Source organism: Cebus imitator, unplaced genomic scaffold (genome assembly GCF_001604975.1).
Source record: "Cebus imitator isolate Cc_AM_T3 unplaced genomic scaffold, Cebus_imitator-1.0 Scaffold222, whole genome shotgun sequence".
NCBI lineage: Eukaryota > Metazoa > Chordata > Mammalia > Primates > Cebidae > Cebus > Cebus imitator.
The window spans coordinates 294,930-315,737 of NW_016107537.1; the positions used below are offsets into that span (position 1 = coordinate 294,930).

A 20,808-nucleotide genomic window follows, 5' to 3' on the forward strand; every position below is an offset into this window, starting at 1 on the left:
CACAGAAGGAATCTGATTATTTAGCACTTGTTGGCTTTTTCAATGCACAACAGTTTGTCTAAAATTTCCTGGTCCCTGCCCTTTCTATCATGATCCCTTGATCTTTTCTGTTTCTGTGATCACTTGGCTGCCTCCTCACCATTCAGGTGCATCCTCAGTATGACCCTGGGGCCTTCCTTGAGCAGCACGAAGAAATGACCTCAGCCTCCAGATACCATACACCAATGCCTGGTTTTTATACAATTTGTCAACTACTGAAATTATTCTATTCACTTTTATTATGTGGTTATTATTCCCTGCATGACTCTTTCCTCTACTGAATATCAGCACTTGAGACCAAAAATTGTCTTAATTACTCACGTGTACCTAACCTTCACTCTATGGCTTTTACTTGCTCTGGAAAATGCTAACATTTAGTGAAAACAAATTGAATGAAAAACTATGTTTGTTTTACTTAATTGGGAAAAATATGGCACATTTTCCTTAACTAAAGACATTTAATGGGGGGGATCCAAGATGGCAGAATAAGAACAGCTCTGGGGTGCAGTTCCCAGTGAGAACAACGAAGAGGGTGAGTGATCACCACATTTCGAAACAAATTTTTACCACCCAGGAGGTTCCCAGGTTGAAAAGTGCCATGAGTTTCTGGCATGGCTGTTTCATCCAGCGCAATGGGTCTCTGCAAAAATCTCAGACAAATCTTGACAGCCATTTCAACTGGCACCTGGAATGGCTAGGAGACAGAGCTACTCATTCAATTGAAAAAAAGGTGGCTGAAACAAGGAGCCAAGTGATCTGGCTTAGGGGTCCCCACTCCCACGAAGACCAGCAATCTGAAATGCTCTGGTTTGAGAGTTTCACAGCAAATTCAGCTGTACCCAGGAGGGTCCAGTGTTGTTGGGGAAGGGCATCTGCCATTACCGAGGCAGTCCACGATTACTGAGGCAGTCCATCATTACCGAGGCAGTCCACGATTATTGAGGCAGTCTGCCATTACTGAGGCTGAACGCCATTACAGAGGCAGTTCTAACTATACCTCTATACGCAAAACTGCAAGGAAGTTCACACAACAGCTGGGCAGAGTCCATGGAAGCTCAGCAATGCCTCTGCTGGCAGACTGTGACTAGGTTACCTCCTTGCTGGGCAGGGCATTTCTGAAAAAAGGCAGCAGCATGCCAGGAACTTATAAATAAAGCCCCACCTTTCCAGGACAGAGCACCTGGGAAAAAAGATGGCTATGAGTTTTGCTGAAGCAGACTTAAACGTACCTGCCAAGCAGCTCTGAATGGAAAAACAGAGCTCCCAGCTTGGCACTTGAGCTCCTATAAGGGACAGACTGTCTCCTCAAACAGCTCCCTGAACCCTATATATCCAAACAGTCACCTCATAAAGGAGAGCACAGACTGTCATCTGGTGGATATCCTTCTGGGATGAAGATAATAGAAGAAGAAACTGGCAGCAACTGTTACTGTTCTGCAGCCGCCACAGGTGATCCCCAGGAAAGCAGAGTCTGGAGATTCATCAGTCCTAAAGCAGAGGGGCCTGACTGTTAGAAGGAAAACCAAAAGAACAGGAAGAAATAACTTCATCATCAACAAAAAGGGCTTCCACTCAGAGACCCCATCTGAAGGTCACCAACTACAAGACCATAGGTAGGTAAATCCATAAAGATGGGAAGAAACCAGTGCAAAAAGGATGAAAACACTGAAAACCAGAATGTCTCTCCTCCTCTAAGGGATCACAACTCCTCACCAGCAAGGGAACAAAGCTGGATGGAGAATGAGTCTGATGAATTGACAGAAACAGGCTTCAGAAGGTGGGTAATAACAAACTTCTCTGAGCTAAAGAACATGTTCTAACCCAATGCAAAGAAACTAAGAATGTTGAAAAATGGTTGGATGAAATACTAATGAGAATAAACAGCTTAGAGAAGAATATACATGACCTGATAGGCCTGAAAAACACATGTGAACTTTGTGAAGTATACGCAAGTTTCAATAGCCAAATCGACCAAGCAGAAGAAAGGATATCAGAGATTGAAGATCAACTCAATAAAATAAAATGAAAAGGCAAGATTGGAGAAAAAAGAGTGAAAAGAAATGAACAAAGCCACCAAGAAATATAGGATTATGTGAAAAAACCTAATCTACATTTGATAGGTGTACCTGAATGTGACGGAGAGAATGAATCCAAGCTGGAAAAAACACCCTTCAGGATATTAACCAGGAGAACTTCCCCAACCTAGCAAAGCAGGCCAACATTCAAGTCCAGGAAATACAAAGAACACCACAAAGATATTCCTCCAGAAGAGCAACTCCAAGGCACATAATCATCAGATTCACCAGGCTTGAACTGAAGGAAAAAATGCTAACAGCAGTCAGATAAAAAGTTTGGGTTACCCACGAAGGGAAGCCTATCAGACTCACAGCAGACCTCTTAGCAGAAACCCTGCAAGCCAGAAGAGAGTGGGGGCCAATATTCAACATCCTTAAGGAAAAAAACTTTCAATCCAGAATTTCATATCCAGCCAAACTAAGTTTCATAGCGAGGGAGAAATAAAATCCTTTACAAATAAGCAATTGCTGAGAGATTTCATCACCACCAGCACTGCCTTACAAGAGATCCTGAAAGAAACACTAAACATAGAAAGGAACAACCAGTACCAGTCACTCCAAAAACTTACCAAATGGTAAAGACCATTGGCACAGTGAAGAAACTGCATCAACTAATGGGCAAAACAACCAGATAGCATCAAAATGGCAGGATCAAATTCACACATAACAATATTAACCTTAAATGTAAATGGGTCAAATGCCCTAATCAAAAGACATAGACTGGCAAATTGGATAAAAAGTCAAAACCCATTGGTGTGCTGTATTCAGGAAACCCATCTCACGTGCAAGGACACACATGGGCTCAAAATAAAGGGATGGAGGGGGATTTACCAAGCAAATAGAGAGGAAAAAAAAGCAGGAGTTGCAATCCTAGTCTCTGGTAAAATGGACTTTAAACCAGCAAAGATCAAAAGAGACAAAGAAGGGCATTACACAATGGTAAAAGGATCAATCCAACAAGAAGAACTAACTATCCTAAACATAGATGCACCCAATACAGGAATACCCAGATACATAAAGCAAGTTCTTAATGACCTACAGAGAGACTTAGACTCCCACACAATAATAGTGGGAGACTTTAACATTCCACTGCCAATATTAGACAGATCAACAAGACAGAAAATTAACAAGCATATCCAGGACTTGAACTCAGACCTGGACCAAGCAAACCTAATAGACATCTACAGAGCTCTCCACCCCAAATCCACAGAATATACATCCTTCTTAGCACCACATCACACCTACTCTAAAATTGATCACATAATTGGAAGTAAATCACTCCTCAGCATATGCAAAAGAATGGAAATCATAAAAAACCGTTATCAGACCACAGTGCAATCAAATTAGAACTCAGGATTAAGAAACTAACTCAGAACCACAAAGCTTCATGGAAACTGAACAACTGGCTTTTGAATGTTGACTGGATAAACAATGAAATGAAGGCAGAAATAAAGATGTTCTTTGAAACCTATGAGAATGAAGACACAACATACCAGAAGCTCTGGGACAGATTTAAAGCAGTGTCTAGAGGAAAATATATAGCAATAAAGGTCCACATGAGAAGCAAGGAAAGATCTAAAATCGACACACTATCATCAAAATTGAAAGAGCTAGAGGAGCAAGGTCAAAAAAAAACTCAAAAGTTAGCAGAAGACAAGAAATAACTAAGATCAGAACAGAACTGAAGGAGATAGAGACAAAAAACCCTTCAAAAAATCAATAAATCCAGAAGCTGATTTTTTGAAAAGATCAACAAAATAGACCACTAGCCAGACTAATAAAAAAGAAAAGAGATAATCAAATAGATGCAATAAAAAATGATAAAGGGGATATCACCACTGATTCCACAGAAATACAAACTACCATCAGAGATTACTACAAACAACTCTATGCACATAAACCAGTAAACCTGGGAGAAATGGATAAATTCCTGGACACTTGCACCCTCCCAAGCTTAAACCAAGAAGAAGTCAAAACCCTGAATAGACAAATAACATGGGCTGAAGTTGAGGCAGCAATTAATAGCCTACCAACCAAAAAAAGCCCAAGTCCTGATGGGTTCACAGCCAAATTCTACCAGACATACAAAAAGTAGCTGGTACCACTCCTTCTGAAACTATTCCAAACAATCCAAAATGAGGGAATCCTTTCCAAATCATTTTATGAGACCAACAACAACCTGATACCAAAACCCAGCAGAGACTCAACAAGAAAAGAAAATTTCAGGCCAACATTCATGATAAACATACATGCAAAAATCTTCAATAAAATACTGGCAAACCGATTGCAACAGTACATCAAAAATCTTATCCATCACAATCAAGTGGGCTTCATCCCGGGTATGCAAGGCTGGTTCAACATATGCAAGTCTATAAATGTAATCCACCACATAAACAGAACCAAACACAAAAACCACATGATTATCTCAACAGACGTAGAGAAGGCCTTTGACAAAATTCAACAGCTCTTTATTCTAAAAAGCCTCAATAAACCAGGTATCAATGGAATGTATCTCAAAATAATAAAAGCTGTTTACAACAAACCCACAGCCAGTATCATACTGAATGGGTAAAAACTGGAAGCATTCTCTTTGAAATCGGCACTAGACAAAGATGCCCTCTCTCACTACTCCTGTTCAGTACAGTATTGGAAGTTCTAACCAGAGAAATCAGGCAAGAAAAATAAGGGTATTCAATTAAGAAAGGAGGAAATCAAATTGTCTCTATTTGCAGACCACATGATTGTATATTTAGAAGGCCACATCATCTCAGCCCAAAATCTCCTTAAACTGATAAGCAACTTCAGCAAAATCTCAGGATACAAAATGAATGTGTAGAAATCACAAGCATTCCTATACACCAATAGCAGACTTAAAGAGCGCCAAGTCAAGAGTGAACTCCCATTCACAATTGCTATAAGAGAATAAAATACCTAGGAATACAACTAACAAAGGATGTAAAGGACCTCTTAAGGAGAACTACAAACCACTGCTCAAGGAAATAAGAGAGGACACAAACAGATGGAAAAACATTCCATGCTCTTGGTAGGAAGAATCAATGTTGTGAAAATGGTCATACTGGCCAAAGTAACTTATATATTCAATGCTATCCCCATCAAGCTACCTATGACCTTCTTCATGAACTGGAAAAAAAAAAAAAACCTTAAACTTCCTAAGGAACCAAAAGAGAGCCCACATAGCCAAGACAATCCTAAACAAAAAGAACAAAGCTGGAGACATCACACTACCTGACTTCAAACTATACTACAAAGCTACAGTAATCAAAACAGCATGATATGGTACCAAAACAGAGATATAGACCAATGCAACAGAACAGAGGCCTTGGAGGCAAGGTCACACATCTACAACCATCTGATCTTTGACAAACTGGACAAAAATAAGCAATGGGGAAAGAATTCCTGTTTAATAAATGGTATTGGGAAAACTGGCTAGCCATGTGCAGAAAGCAGAAGCTGGACCTTTTCCTGACACCTTACACTAAAATTAACTCCAGATGGATTAAAGACGTAAACATAAGATGTAAAACCATAAAAACCCTAGAAGAAAATCTAGGCAAAACCATTCAGGACATAGGCATAGGCAAGGACTTCATGACTAAAATACCAAAAGCACTGGCAACAAAAGCCAAAATAGACAAATGAGACCTAATTAAACTCCAGAGCTTCTGCACAGCAAAAGAAACAATCATTAGAGTGAACCAGCAACCAACAGAATGGGAAAAAGTTTTTGCAATCTACCAATCTGACAAAGGGCTAATATCCAGAATCTACAAAGAACCTAAACAGATTTACAAGAAAAAAAAAACAAATCCATTCAAAAGTGGGTGACAGATATGAACAGACACTTTTCAAAAGAAGGCATATATGAGACCAACAAACATATGAAAAAATGCTTATCATCACTGGTCATTAGAGAAATGCAAATCAAAAGTACATTGAAATACCATCTCACTCCAGTCAGAATGGGGATCATTAAAAAATCTTCAGACAGATGCTGGAGAAAATGTGGAGATATAGGAACACTTTTATACTCTTGGTTGGAGTGTAACTTAGATCAACCATTGTGGAAGACAGTGTGGCAATTCCTTAAGGACCTAAAAATAGAAATGCCATTTGACCCAGCAATCCCATTACTGAGTATATATCCAAAGGATTATAAATTGTTCTATCATAAAGAATCATGCACACGTATGTTCACTGTGGCACTGTTTACAATAGCAAAGAACTGGAACCAACCCAAATGCCCATGGATGATAGACTGGACAAGGAAACTGTGGTACATATACACCATGGAATACTATGCAGCCATAAAAAACGACATTGATTCTTCCTAACCATGAGCATGGAATGTTTTTCGATCTGTTTGTGTCCTTTCTTATTTCTTTGAGCAGTGGTTTGTAGTTCTCCTTAAGAGGTCTTTTATATCCTTTGTTAGTTGTATTCCTACGTATTTTATTCTCTTTGTAGCAATTGTGAATGGGAGTTCACTCTCAATTTGGCTGTCTTTAAGTCTGTTACTCGTGTATAGGAATGCTTGTCTTTGTGTCAGATAGGAATGCTTGTTTTTGTGTCAGCAAACTGACACAAAAACAGAAAATCAAATACCACATGTTCTCACTCATAGGCGGGTGCTGAACAATGAGAAAACATGGACACAGGGAGGGGGGCATCACACACTGGGGACTGTTGAGGGTGGAATAGGAGAGGGACAGCAGTGCGTAGGAAGGTTGGGGAGGGATAACATGGGGAGAAATGTCAGATAGAGGTGACAGGGGGATGGAGGCAGCAAACCACATTGTCATGTATGTACCTATGCAACAATCCTGCATGATCTGCACATGTAACCCAGAACCTAAGGTGCAATAAAATATATATTTTTAAAAAGACATATAATCACTTTTATAGTTGAAAAAAGATCAACTGGACATGGAAAAACATATTTGTAGGAGTAACAGGCAAGTTCAGTAGCAGATCCACTGCCACTGAACCTCAAGTGTAACCCCCGGATGGACTGGGAAGTATACTTTGTAAGGAGCTTTAGGGCCTGACCTGGTTTCTGCTGGCCAGTGTAAGTAGTTGCTAATGTCCTTACTGGCCCAGCAGGTGATGATGACTGTCTCCCCTGGAATCACAGACAGAGAGGCTGGAGGCTAGGCTAGCAAAACCTCATCCCTGGAGGCTAAAACACACAGCAAACATTAGCACAGCCAAACTCTGTGTATGTGGACATCACCACTAATCTAGTTAGACAACAAGAAAGAATATGCATTACTCTTTAAAAATTCGGATTTAAAAAGCAAGCCAAAATTCACACAGTGCAGGGTTCCCACTCAAAGAAATTACAGATTGAAATTATACCCCCATACGGAAATATTCTCACGTAGAAACCAGAGCAGCAGAAACCCAAGGAGTTGTGAGGCGACAACATCCTTCTGCCTTGATTTGTCAGTTTTGCTCATGCCACATCCCAGAGAAAGGGTTTCTTATAAGATACACGACTACTTCACATGTAAGAGGAAGGATATATGCAATTAGGGGATGTCCTATCGGTTCAAATACACAGAGCACGTTGCTGTCAGAAGAGCGCCCTCCCCTCCCCTTCCTTTAGTGTGAGCGGCGCCCTCTGCTGGCGTCTGCAGATGAGTGATGCTGAGACAGGCAGAGCTCCAGTAGACCCAGCGCCCAGCTGCAGGGCCCAGCGACAGAGTGTACGCAGAGTCCATTAAGCTCTCTGTGAGGCTCTGCAGTCAGTCAACTGAGATGAACAGCAGCTCACATCCTCACTCTCGGCCTAGGGCTGTGTTAACTCTCCCGCTCTCTGTCACAACGAGGGCTGAAGAGACTTTGATCCTGTGAACACTTCAGATAGCATCACCCCATATAGTACTGTATTGACGTCATTCTGTTAATTAGATGTGATGAGTTGGACGTTGTAAGGACTCTGGATTTCTTAGGAAAACACATGTGCCCTAGAGGGTGAGAGCCTATCCCCAAAATTTCAAGAGCCTTTCACATTGGGGAAGATGTAGAGTTTAGAAAAGGTGTGTGAGTCATCCTCTTCAAGGCAGGGACAAATAATTACACCTTGCACCTCTGACCACTGAGAACGCAGCACAGTGTTGGCAAGGCCTCTCTAGAGTGTTGATACCACAAATTCCATGCCAGGGTCAACTACATGATCTCATTTATTAAGCCAACTTGGAAGGCTGTCTCTTTGGAGTGGGCTCAGAGAAGGGGAAGGTTTTAAAGCGGGTTTTGGGATTTGATACAAGTGGCTTTGCACTTAAGCCATATGATTCAGCACATTGCTTGGTACTAGATTCATCTGCGCTAGATAGGATTACTTTCTGAACTCTCTTGCAAGCTTCAAAAGAAAAAAAAAGAGTCACAGCAAAAGTCTCTAGGGTTCTAGAGCAAGACCATGAAATGCCCAGAAAACAAGCAAACAAACAAAAACACAAACAAATTCACTGTTCAAAATGAAGCTCCCATAATGTCACAGGGTCCTGGTAGACATGCCTATGAGGAATTTAGTTGTGTGACTAAGTTGCCCCTCATAAACTGGGAATGTCACTCTCACCAATTTTTAAGGATCTGTAAGGTTCAGCACCACTCAACAGTAGAATGAAGATGTTACTCTGGAGACTGAATATAAGTAGATTCAGAGGGAATTCTTTATTTCCATGGACAGGTGCTCCAGTTCCCTGTATCACTTTCTTCTCTCACACTAACACCTCTGCATCAGCTCACTCCTATGCCCTCTTGGGTTTTTCCAATCAGCTAATGCCAGACTGGAGGGTACAAAAAGAAAAAACAGAGAGAGAGAGAGAGAGAGAAATATAAGAACAACCTAGGCTTCTGCTTGAATAGATTAGCACCATATATTTGTGCAAGTAATGTGGACAGTGCTCACACTATGGCCACAATAATAGGTGGCTGTGACATATTCCCTTGAGTTAGCATGTACTTGAGCAGAGCACATGTTCATCAAATTATGTGAATAAAGAAATGTTCTGAGTCAAGTATACACATGGATTCCTGGAAATATGGGTGGCCAAGGTCCTGGAAAAGAAGCTTGGACAATCAGAGACAGGAAGCTGTAGAGAAGAGGCATGAGGATGCCCTCATGTGAGGAAAAATTACAGTTTGAGAATTTATTATGTCAATACAGCATAGAATATTGCCACAGATAAGACACCAAACAATCATCCATACTGGGAGACTCATCTATCACTGTGTAGAGGAACTATATCCAGCCTTTTCTTTTAACTTCCCTGGTATTTTCATAATATATTCCTAAGCAAAGTAGCCATAGTGACCTGAGTGGGACTATGTACTTGCATAGTAATATGAGCCATGCCTTACCACTACCATCTCCACCTGTATTAATCCAACTATTGCCACTTCTGGGTATCCGACTTGTCAGCAGCAGAGACAAGTGTCATCAACAAGTGAGTGATAATTTGGGATATTAGATCACTGCCCCCTGGAGGTGGCTGTGATACATCTTCACTGGGATTCTTCTACATTCTGGAGACATGTTTGTTTTTCCTGCTACCCCACTGCTCAGAGAGTGTACATTTTACTGATACGGGAATCTTTCCGAATCAGGGGCCTACATTACAGAGGAAAAGTGAAATTATAGACGCCTGATTATGGCATCCATTGGTCCTACCAAATCCGTTATCCAAAGAAGTCTACTTGGATGTATCATTCTGAAAACTTTAGATGCTTTATTTCAAGCAATAATAAATCTTTAAACAGGTGACCATGGTAGCAGGAATGAATGGTCCAGGAAGCAAAGGAACAAAAGTAGGAGAAGCTTCTCTAATCATCATTCACAGATACCCAGGTGGGCACTATGTGTTTCCAGTCATGTAATACTAGACCCTGCTCACCCAGGAGTGGATGCTTCTAGTTGGGAATGCTATAGGAGATCCTAAAGCTGAACCTAAAGCTATGGTAATGCAGGGCTCCCCATGAAAGTACAGAAAAAGACAATCAAATAATTACCTATTTTAACAAAGCTAAATAGTAAAGCTAACACATGGTGATAGTTTTCTGTTACTTATTTGGTGAGAGAAGAAGAATGTCTGGGAGTATATCTAGACTGAGGGACAGTGAAGAACACATTTCATAATCAGGGGGTGACTGTCCACACAATAATATAAAGTAAAATTGGTAATAATTAAAAGGAGGTAAAAAAGGGAAAACATCTTTAAGTAAATCCAGTACTAATGGGTGGCCAAGCCACAGCTCCAGCTCTACCAGAAGTCTATAAAGCAGGAGGCTCTAGGGCTCAACAAATGTATGCTACTTTTTTTTCAGTTTTATGTCCTGTGATATACTTCCCCCAGCTGCATCTTTCATGTGTGCTCATTTTTGGTTTCAGATCTGGAAAATACAAATCACCATTTTCAAAGTAACCATTACCGAATTAAAATTATTGCTGCCTGCTCTTAACCCTAGTTCAGTTGATTAAAAATATTTGATTGAAATTCGGGCAGCTACAGGCATACAATTACTCTAGAATATTTGTAGGTAGAGGTAAAAGAGCAAATAGTTTATCTGATTAAATCTCTGCCTCTCTGCAGTCCAGCAGCCACGGCAGTGATATAAACAGTGAGCCTTTTAGACTTGTGAAATTTCAGGACGGCATCATAACACAATATCTAAAATGTACAGATATCAATCAAAAAGCACTTTCATACCCCAAACTTGGAAAATATCAACTTGAATGAGAAAAGTCAATCAGTAAATAGTAAGCTCTATATAATAGGTATGTAAAAATTATCTTGAAAGGAATTTAAAGCAGCCATTATAAAAATGCATCATGGAATAATGCATTTCAAAAAAAATGCATGAAAAAAATGAAATAATAGAAAGCATCAGGAAGAAAATACAAAATATAACCAAGGAAAATGGAAATTTTAGAAATAAAAATAAGAAAACCTAAACAGAAATGATTAGTCAGAAAAAAAGCCCAGAATGCAGACTTAAAATATTAATAACATTAAATACATAAATTACGAAATTTGAAAAGAGACAGAGACTGGTGAATCTATAAGAAAAGTCTCAATTATATGTTGTCTGTAAGACAGTTACATCAAATATAACAGTACAAGTAAGTTGGATATAAAAGAAAGAAAAAATACATGCTTTAGTAACATTAATAAAAAGAAATCAGAAGTCATTAATATCAATATCAGATCATGTAGATTACAGATCCAAAGACAATTACCAAGGACAGAAAGAAATATTACATGAAAAAAAAAGAGTTCTATAATAAAACAAAGCAACTCTAAATTTGTATGCAGCAAACAACAGAGCAACAATATGTGTGTGGAAAAAACAAACAAAAATTACACTTGGAGACTTCAGTCCTCCAACTAGACAAAAATTGGCAAGGATAAAGAAGCATTCAACAACACCATCAACCCGCAGAATCAAACTGACAATTATAGAACACTCCAAACAACAATAGGGGAATTCAAATTTTTTAAAGTGCCTGCAGAACTTGTATCAAGCTAGGCTGTACCCTGTACACAAAATACTTCAACATGTTTAAAATAATTAAAATATCATGTGTGTGTTCTTTAACCTCAGAGGAATTGAGCCAGAAATCAATATTGAAAATATAATTGGAGAATTTACAAACACTTGAAAGATAAACAATATAGTTTTTTCCAAACAACTAGCTTTTTGTTTGCTTGGTGTTCACTATTGCTTTTCTGTTTTTAATTTTATTGATTTCCTCTCTAATGTTTATTATTTATTTTCTTCAGATTTTAAACCATTTGATTTAAATCCCCCGTTTCTGTAGTTTCATGAGGTGAAAGTTGAGATTATTGATGTTTATACTTTTAGTTGTACACACCACACCTTTGTTTATATATATATATGTCCAAATGCATATATATGTGCATGTCTGTATTAGTCCATTTTGAATTAGCATAAAGGAATACTTGAAACCAAGCAATTTATAAAGAAAAGAGGTTTATTTGGCTTACGGTTGTGCAAGCTGTACTAACAAGGCACCAGCATCTGTTCAACTTCTGGTGGGGCCTCTGGAAGCTTCTAATCATTGAAGAAAAGGAAGGGGAGCAGGAGCATCACATGGTGAGAGAGAGGGCAAGAGAGCAAGGAAGAGGTGCCAGGTTCTTTTAAACAACCAGCTCTAGAGTGACCTAATGTAGTGAGAACTCCTTCATTACCTTGGGAAGGGCACCAAGTAATTCATGAGAGATCCACCCCCATAACACATGTACTTTGTACCCAGTATGTGATCTTTTATCTCTTGCCAGCCCCTTCCCATTCACCTGAGTCCCCAAAATCCAATGTATCATTCTTACACCTTTGTGTTCTCATAGCTTAGCTCCCACATGTCAGTGAGAACATATGATGTTTGGTTTTCCATTCTTGAGTTATTTCACTTAGAATAATAGCCTCCAATTCCATCCAAGTTGGGTAGAATTCACCATCCAACGGCAAATGCCATTATTTCATTCCTTTTTATGGCTAAGTAGTATTCTACAGTATATATGTAACACAGTTTCTTTATCCACTCCTTGATTAATGGGCATTTGAGCTGGTTTCACATTTTTGCAATTGCAAATTGTGCTGCTGTAAACATGCATATGCAAATATCTTTTTTGTATAATGACTTCTTTTCCTCTGGGTAGATACTTAGGAGTGGGATTGCTGGATCAAATAATAGGTCTACTTTTAGTTCACTGTGGAATCGCCACACTGTTTTCAACAGTAGTTTTACTAGTTTACATTCCCACCACAGTGTAAAAGCATTCCCTTTTCACCGCATCCACACCAACATCTGTTAGTTTTTAATTTTTTTATGTCCATTCTTGCAATAGTGAGGTGATATTGCATTGTAGTTTTTATGTGCATTTCCCTGATAATTAGTGATGTTGAATATTTTTCCATATGTTTGTTGGCCATTTGTGTATCTTCTTTTGAGAATTGTCTATTCATATCCTTAGCCCACTTGGTAATGGGATTATTTGTTTTTTCTTGCTGATTTGTTTGAGTTCATTGTAGATTCTGGATATTAGTCCTTTGTCAGATGTATAGATCATAAAGATTTTCTCCCATTTTGTGGGTTGTCCATTAATTATGCTGATTATTTCTTTTGCTGTGCAGAAGCGTTTTAGTTTAATTAAGTCCCATATATTTATCTTTGTTTTTGTTGTATTTGCTTTGGGGTTTTTGGTCATGAAGTCTTTGTCCAAGCCAATGTTTAGAAGGGTTTCTCAGTGTTGTCTTCTTTAATGTTTATTATTTCAGGTCTTAGATTTAAGTCTTTGATCCACCTTCAGTTGATTTTTGTATAAGGTGAGGGATGATCCCAAAATCTCCTAGAACTGGTAAATGAATTCAGCAAAGTATCAGGATATAAAATTAATGTACACAAACCAATAGCTCTGCTATACACCAATAGCGATCAACCTGAGAGTGGAATCAAGGACTCAATCCCTTTCATGATAGCTGCAAACAAGAAAAATACTTGGGAAAATACCTAAGGACGTGAAAGACCTCTACAAGGAAAACTACAAGAAACTTCTGAAATAAATCATAGATGATGCAAACAAATGGAAATACATCCCATGCTCATGGATGGATAGCATCAATATTGTGAAATGACCATACTGCCAAAAGCAATCTACAAATTTAATGCAATTCCTATAGGAGTACCACCATCATTCTTCACAGAACTAGAAAATAAACTGTCCTAAAATTCATATGGAATTTTAAAAAGTCTGCATAACCAAGGAATACTAAGCCAAAAGAAAAAAATCTTGAGGCCTCACATTACCCAACTTCAAACTATACTATAAGGCCATAGTCACCAAAACAGCATCATACTAGTGTAAAAATAGATACATAAACCCATGGAACAGAATAGAGACCTCAGAAATAAAGTCAAATACTTAACAGCCTACGTGGGGAAAGGACACCCTATTCAACAAATAGTGCTGTGATAATTGACAAGCGACATGTAGAAGACTGTCCATAGGTTGTACAAGACTGTACCACAGTGTAGACTGCATTCTCATCTGAGACTCACTTGAGAACACAGGCCGTTTAAAGCTCTTCCAGATTGTTGCAGAATTAATTTTCCTGCATCCCTATGACTTAGGGCTTCAACTTATTGGATCATGGCTGAAGGTTGCTCTCAGGTCCTAGAGGCTGCAGGGAATTCCCTGCCATGTGATCTTCCCATAAGCAATGCACACATGCCTGTTTGCTTGCTCAAGGCCAGCAGAGAGTGTCTCTCTCCAGTGTGCTAAGACAGAGGCTTATATAATATAATGCAATCATTGGAAAGACATCTCCCCACTCTTGCCATTCTATATGAGTTAGAAGTGAGTCGTAGATTCTGCCTGCTCTCTGTGGGAGTAGATTATACAAGGCTGTGACTTATCAGGGAGAAGGTCATGCTAAGGTGTTCTAACATCTTCAGCTTTCTCAAGCATCAGATTGTTGATTCTGGGTGAGAAATCTGCCCCATGTCCACTGACAGTGAGTAGAGCTGGAACCCCAGGGCACACCCGGGAACCACACTTTATAAGAGATATTTTAGGCCAACCCAGCTTCTGTTGATGGAGTATAACACTAACAAAATATCTTAATTTGTCCTATCATGTTTATCCTAACATGTCTTTGAGGTTCCTCAATTGTACATATCATAAGCCAGTTCTCTGTATATATTCAAAATTTATATTTAATAATTGAAAAGCAGATTATGAAATAGTCTGCAAAACTAGACTCAGAGCAATAATGTCAATACTCAACTGTTTTGGACTAATGCTAGACTAGGTGAGACCATTTGCATGAGTGATAGAACAGGTACTGGATGCTAGACACTGCTGTAACCACCATTGGCCTGCTGCCTCTAGAAATGTGCACAAGGCCAAGGCAACCACAGATCTCAAAACATAAATATCATACAGCATTTTTTGTTTGTTAATTCAAATGCTTATTACCTCTATCATATATAATACCATAATTTATATTCTCTGTTCTGTATAAAAATACTATTGGAGCAGTCTTTAAATGTGGCATATTTAGAGTATACAGTTCTATGCATTTACTGCTGGAATATGAAAATCACATCTGGTATCAAACATTGTTAACTCTGACATAGTCATCATAATTTTTTCAGATTCTATTCCTTCATTTTCAACATAGATGTGATCACATCATGTGCATTTTGTTGATTGTTCTCAACATGAATTTCTCCTATTAAAAATATAATAACAAAGTTGGCATTCTCCATTTTAACTTAATTTAAAATGTAAAAGTAAAAGGAATGAGGCAGTAGTTCTTGGAAGAGAAACAAAAGCAATTCAACAAAAGCAATTCAACAAAAGCAGAAAGGAATGAGTAGTATATTTTAAAAATCATTTTTATAATGACATCATAGTGCTACAGACAAAATGAACCAAATTACCTAAAATTTCATGGGAGAAATGCCTATTTTAGGTAAACTGATGTTTTCTCTCATTGACTTATTTTACAAAACTTACCAAGCGTGAGTGTGGGTGGAGATTCCCGCTTGGACCAAACAGGGGGACTCTGAGGAAGGAAAATCCACATAAGTTTGGCAGTTCTTAAAGCTGCCTTAACAGAGTAGACAAGAGCTGACCCCTTAACTCCATGATGGTTTTCATTTTGAGACATTTGTTGAGATCTGGGTTAGGAAGAGTGGCTGGAGGCTGGATCAGAAACGTAGAGTGAAAGCTTCCACATTCTCCTGAGTTTCTCTTGTAACGCTGCACTAATGTCTTTCATGCAGGTCTAAAATATGGACCTTCAGCTCCCACTGATCTTCCCAGCCATAGCTCAGCCCTCGTTATCATATTAACTATTTTGATATAAGGTATCTCCTGAATGACCATTCTTGCTGGGTTGATTAGGAAGATGTGACATGACCTAAGGTAATTTTGCAGTAAGCCTTGAGTCACTAAAGTCCTAGAGCCCCACAAGAGGGACAACTTCCCTATGAGATTGCAGTGGCATCAGGGCACAGCCTTGAAGACCAAGCAGGGGTCTATTCAACACTGTGATTCTTTCCAAGAAATACTTACAAGTTTCCATCTGGGTGTGTAGCTCAACTCCAACCCCACCAGCATAGGGACTCCAGCAAACATGAGCAACAGAGCTGGGTTTGCTCCAACAGTTGACCTCTGCCACATGTCCTTCATGCTCGTCTTCACTGCTGCTGCCCAAAATCTTAATATTCTTGTTTTGTATTAGGCAAAAAATTATCATGCATTATCTAATATTTTTCAAAATTCTGTTGAATATGGCATTTAAAAAGTATGCTAATTCTTCCAGACTTGAATCTTTATTTTTAAAGCCCTTGATTTGCAATTCAGAAACCTCACATTTTATTTCAACCTGCTGTGCCTGAGACTGATCAAACACATTGGACACATGACTTATTTTTAAACAGATTTAACAAAGTCAACCTAGTAGCCCAAAACCAGATATGTGCATAGGTCTTACATGGATAATTCCTGAAACTATGGTATAAAATGCTATGCCTGTCCCTTTGCTGGAGAGATACATATGCTAAGAAAAAGTGGAAGTGTGAAGGTAGGGGAAGAAGAGAAACAGTCTGTATATTACCAAACAAACCCAGCTACATCTATAACCACTAACTATTCAACAAAAATAAAATCCAAACAAATATTAGTTTTAGGTTGACATGAACCAGCATTACTTACAAAGTCGTTACATTCAATGGTTTGAATTGAAAAATAGATGTAGGAAAAGTCTAGGAGGATTGAAATGAACTTTCATTCAGCTTTCTCCATTGTCATGTCTGGTTGCTCAGTGGGCACTTAGGCCCCGCCATTCTCCTGTAGGTTCTGCCTGAGGTGTAGCCCCTGCATGCCTGGGGACAGTTTCCTGCAACTCATCCCTGTAAGCTCTCTATTGTCTTGCTCTCTGTGGTGCCTGCTCCTAAGACAAACAATACATGTGGGCAGCTGGGCCACCCAGCAGGGAGGTGTGTGCTCAGGGCTATACCACTGTGGGATGACTTTGTACATTGCATGCAGTAATAAACTCCAACATCCTCAGGCTCCACCCTGCTGATTTTTAGCGTGAAATCTGTGCCTGACCCACTGCCATTGAACCTGTCTGGGACCCTAGAGGCCCTAGTGGAAACTTTGTAGATCAGGGGCTGTGGAGACTGGCCTGGCTTCTTCAGATACCAAGACAAATAGCTGTTTCCATCACTATGCAGGAGACTCTGACTAGACTTGTAGGAGATAGAGGCTGGCTCTCCATGGGTGATGAGCAGGGAAAGTGGAGACTGGGTCATCACAACATCCCCGCTGGATCCTAAAGTAATGAGAGAGAAGTGGAAGGTTATAAGCAAACATTAAGAGACATTTTCATTATTTGTTTTCTGTTAAATTTTTCAGGATAAATTATTATTTTTGTGAGGGCATTTTTGGTTTATATCCCAAAAACATCCAATTCCACAAAGAATCAAGATCTATGAGGCACAAGGGAGTTAACTGAATACTCTCATACCATCCACCTCTTTCTGTGTCAGTCTTTCCCAGAGCACAGGCCCTTGCTCCTTCTAGAATCTTTCTCACTGTCACAGATTTAAACATCACATATCCCATCCTGGAGGGCAAGGCGAGTACATGTACCCATGGACAGAACACACATGAAAGGCAGAGGGGCCCCCAGAGCTCACCCTCCCACCCCTTTCTCCTCCCCCCATCTCCCTTTATTCTTACCAGGGACCCAGAACATCAACAGCCCCAGGAGCTGAGCAGGGAGCCTCATGTGAGAAGGTGAACTGAGGAGTTCTGATCAGTCAAGGCAAGGTTAGAGCTGAGCTTTTATCTCAGACTCACAAGGGAAGGCCCTCCCTAAGGGACAATATGCAAATCCCCCATGGGTGAAGTGGGGTGGAAAGAGCCAAGGGGAGGGTGGAGAGGCTCTGTTGTGAGCAGAGTGACATAAAATATCCTCTGTATTTGAAGGACCTCTAATAAAGATAAAGTTGATATTGCCTGAGTGGCAGAAGTGACATATTTAATTGTCTCCATTCATTTTCTCTAATAGGTTTTTATTTTTTCTCACTTTCTCAGGCACATTTTAAACTTCTCTTTAATAGGTTGATTTTTCTTAATATTTGGTTATTCTTTTTAATGTTAAAGAGTCTAGTTTCTGTCTCTTTTTTGTCTTTTTTTTTCTTTAATGGAGATAAAGCACATAGAGTGAAGCTCATGAAACTGAAAAGTGAAACTGACTAAAGTTTATGTATATTCACTCTCCAGATGAAACCCTACAAAATTCCAAATTCTCCTGATGCTTCCCTCATGCACCATCTTAATTATTTCTCCTACTATTCCAACCAAGGTAACTGGCATTCTGTCATTCTGGCATTCTGGTATCTCTCACAATAGGTTGGGTTTTTCTAAGTTGGAAATTCACAGGAATTGAAGGAAGAGAATTTTTTGGTTTGCTTTCATTTTTGTTTGTTGTCTAAATTCTTTCTTACTGCTTGCTGCTTTTTTGGGAGGGTGGGGGTTTTAATTCTACTTCTGGGCTTGTGTGACTGCTTTTATTTCCTGAAATTATAAAGAATTTCCTCTTGAATATTTTCTAAGACATATCTGCTATTCATGAATCTATTAATATTTATTTACCAAGAAATATTTTTACTTTTCTTTTTTTTTGAGATGGAGTCTCGCTCTGTTGCCCAGGCTGGAGTGCAAAAGTGTACTCAGCTCACTGCAACCTCCATCTCCCGGGTTCAAGCAATTCTCCTGCCTCAGCCTGCAGAGTAGCTGAGATTACAGGCACGCACCACAACACCTGGTTAATTTTTGTATTTTTACTAGAGATTTCATCATGTTGGTCAGGCTGGCCTCGAACTCCTGACGTCATGATCCGCCCACCTCTGCCTCCCAGGGTGCTGGAATTTCAGGTGTAAGCCATCATACCCGGCCTTTTCTTTTATTGTTGAAGGATATTTTCACTGGAAATAGGATTCTTGGTTGCCTTTTTCCCCCCCAGAAGTTAGTTATCTTCTATACTCCCTGGGTCATAATGAAATATTAGCCAATGGCTTTACAATTGTTTCCCTGAAATTTTATGGTGAGTCTATTTTTTCTTTTTTTTTTTTTCCAGTGAGGAAGTATTTTTTTTTTCTGGGAAACAAAAAAAAGAAAGAAAAAAGAAAGAAAGAAAGGAATGAAAGCGAGAAAGAGAAAGAGAAAGAGGGAGAGAGAACAGGAGTCTTGCTTTATTGCCCCAGCTAGAATGCAGTCTAAAAATGGATATTGAAAACCTCTTTTATGCCAATAATTGTGCTTAACAATGGAGACAGGAAGGAATAAGGGAGGAAAATAAACAAGCAGCCAACCAGTATTTCATTTAAACCTGTGAAATGCTATGTAATTACTGAGGAGTGATTTACTTCCAATTATGTAGTCATTTTTAGAGTAGGTGTGATGTGGTACTGATAAGAATGTATGTTTTATGAATTTGGGGTGGAGAGTTCTATGAATGCTTATTAAGTTTACTTGTTCCAGGTCTGAGTTCAAGTCCTGGATATCCTTGTTAATTTTCTGTATCGTTGATCTGTCTAATATTGACAATGTAACGTTAAAGTCTCCCAATATTATTGTGTGGGAGTCTAAGTCTATTTATAAGTCATTAAGAACTTGTCTTATATATCTGTGCTCCTGTATTGGGTGTGTATATATTTAGGATCATTAGCTCTTCTTGTTGCATTGATTCTTTTATCATAATGTAATGTCCTTCTTTGCCTCTTTTGATCTTTATTGCTTTAAAGTCTATTTTATCAGAGGTGAGAATTGCAACTCCTGCTTTTTATTTTTATTTTTATTTTTTACTTTCCATTTGGTTGGTAAATCTTCTGCCATCCCTTTGTTTTTGTGTATCCCTGCATGTGAGATGGGTCTGGATGCAGCATACCGATGGGTTTTGGCTTTTTATCCAATTTGCCTGTCTGTGTCTTTTAATTGGGGCATTTAGTTGATATAAATTTAGAATTAATAATAATATATGTGAGTTTAATACTGCTATTTGATGCTAGCTGGCTGTTTTGCCCATTAGTTGATGTAGATTTTTCATTATGTTGATGCTCTTTACTTTTTGGTATATTTTTGGAAAGGCTCATACTGGTTGTTCATTTCTATATGTGGTGCTTCTTTCAGAAGCTCTTGTAAAGCAGGCCTGATGGTGACGAAATCTCTGAGTACTTGCTTGTTCACAAAAGATTTTATTTTTCCTTCACTTATGAAGCTTAGTTTGGCTGGATATGAAATTCTGGCTTGAAAGTTCTTTTCTTTAAGGATATTGAATATTGGCCCCCACTCTCTTCTGGCTTGTAGGGTTTCTGCTGAGAGATCTGCTGTGAGTCTGATGGGCTTCCCTTTGTGGGTAACCTGACCTTTCTCTCTGGCTGTCCTTAGCATTTTCTCCTTCATTTCAACCCTGGTGAATCTGACGATTATGTGCCTTGAGGTTGCTCTTCATGAGGAATATCTTCGTGGTCTTCTCTGTATTACCTGGAGTTGAATATTGTCCTGCCTTGCTACGTTTTGAAAGTTTTCCTGAATAATATCCTGAAGAATATTTTCCAGCTTGGATTCATTCT

General features: G+C 39.1%; 1 gene segment (V, D, J or C); it reads right to left on the reverse strand.

Moving 5' to 3' along the window:
• Nucleotides 1-16,969: 16,969 nt before the first annotated feature.
• On the reverse strand, nt 16,970-17,975 carry LOC119466717. The segment is given in 2 exon segments: nt 16,970-17,501; nt 17,912-17,975. Coding segments are annotated over 2 exon segments (480 nt in total).
• Nucleotides 17,976-20,808: the final 2,833 nt, after the last annotated feature.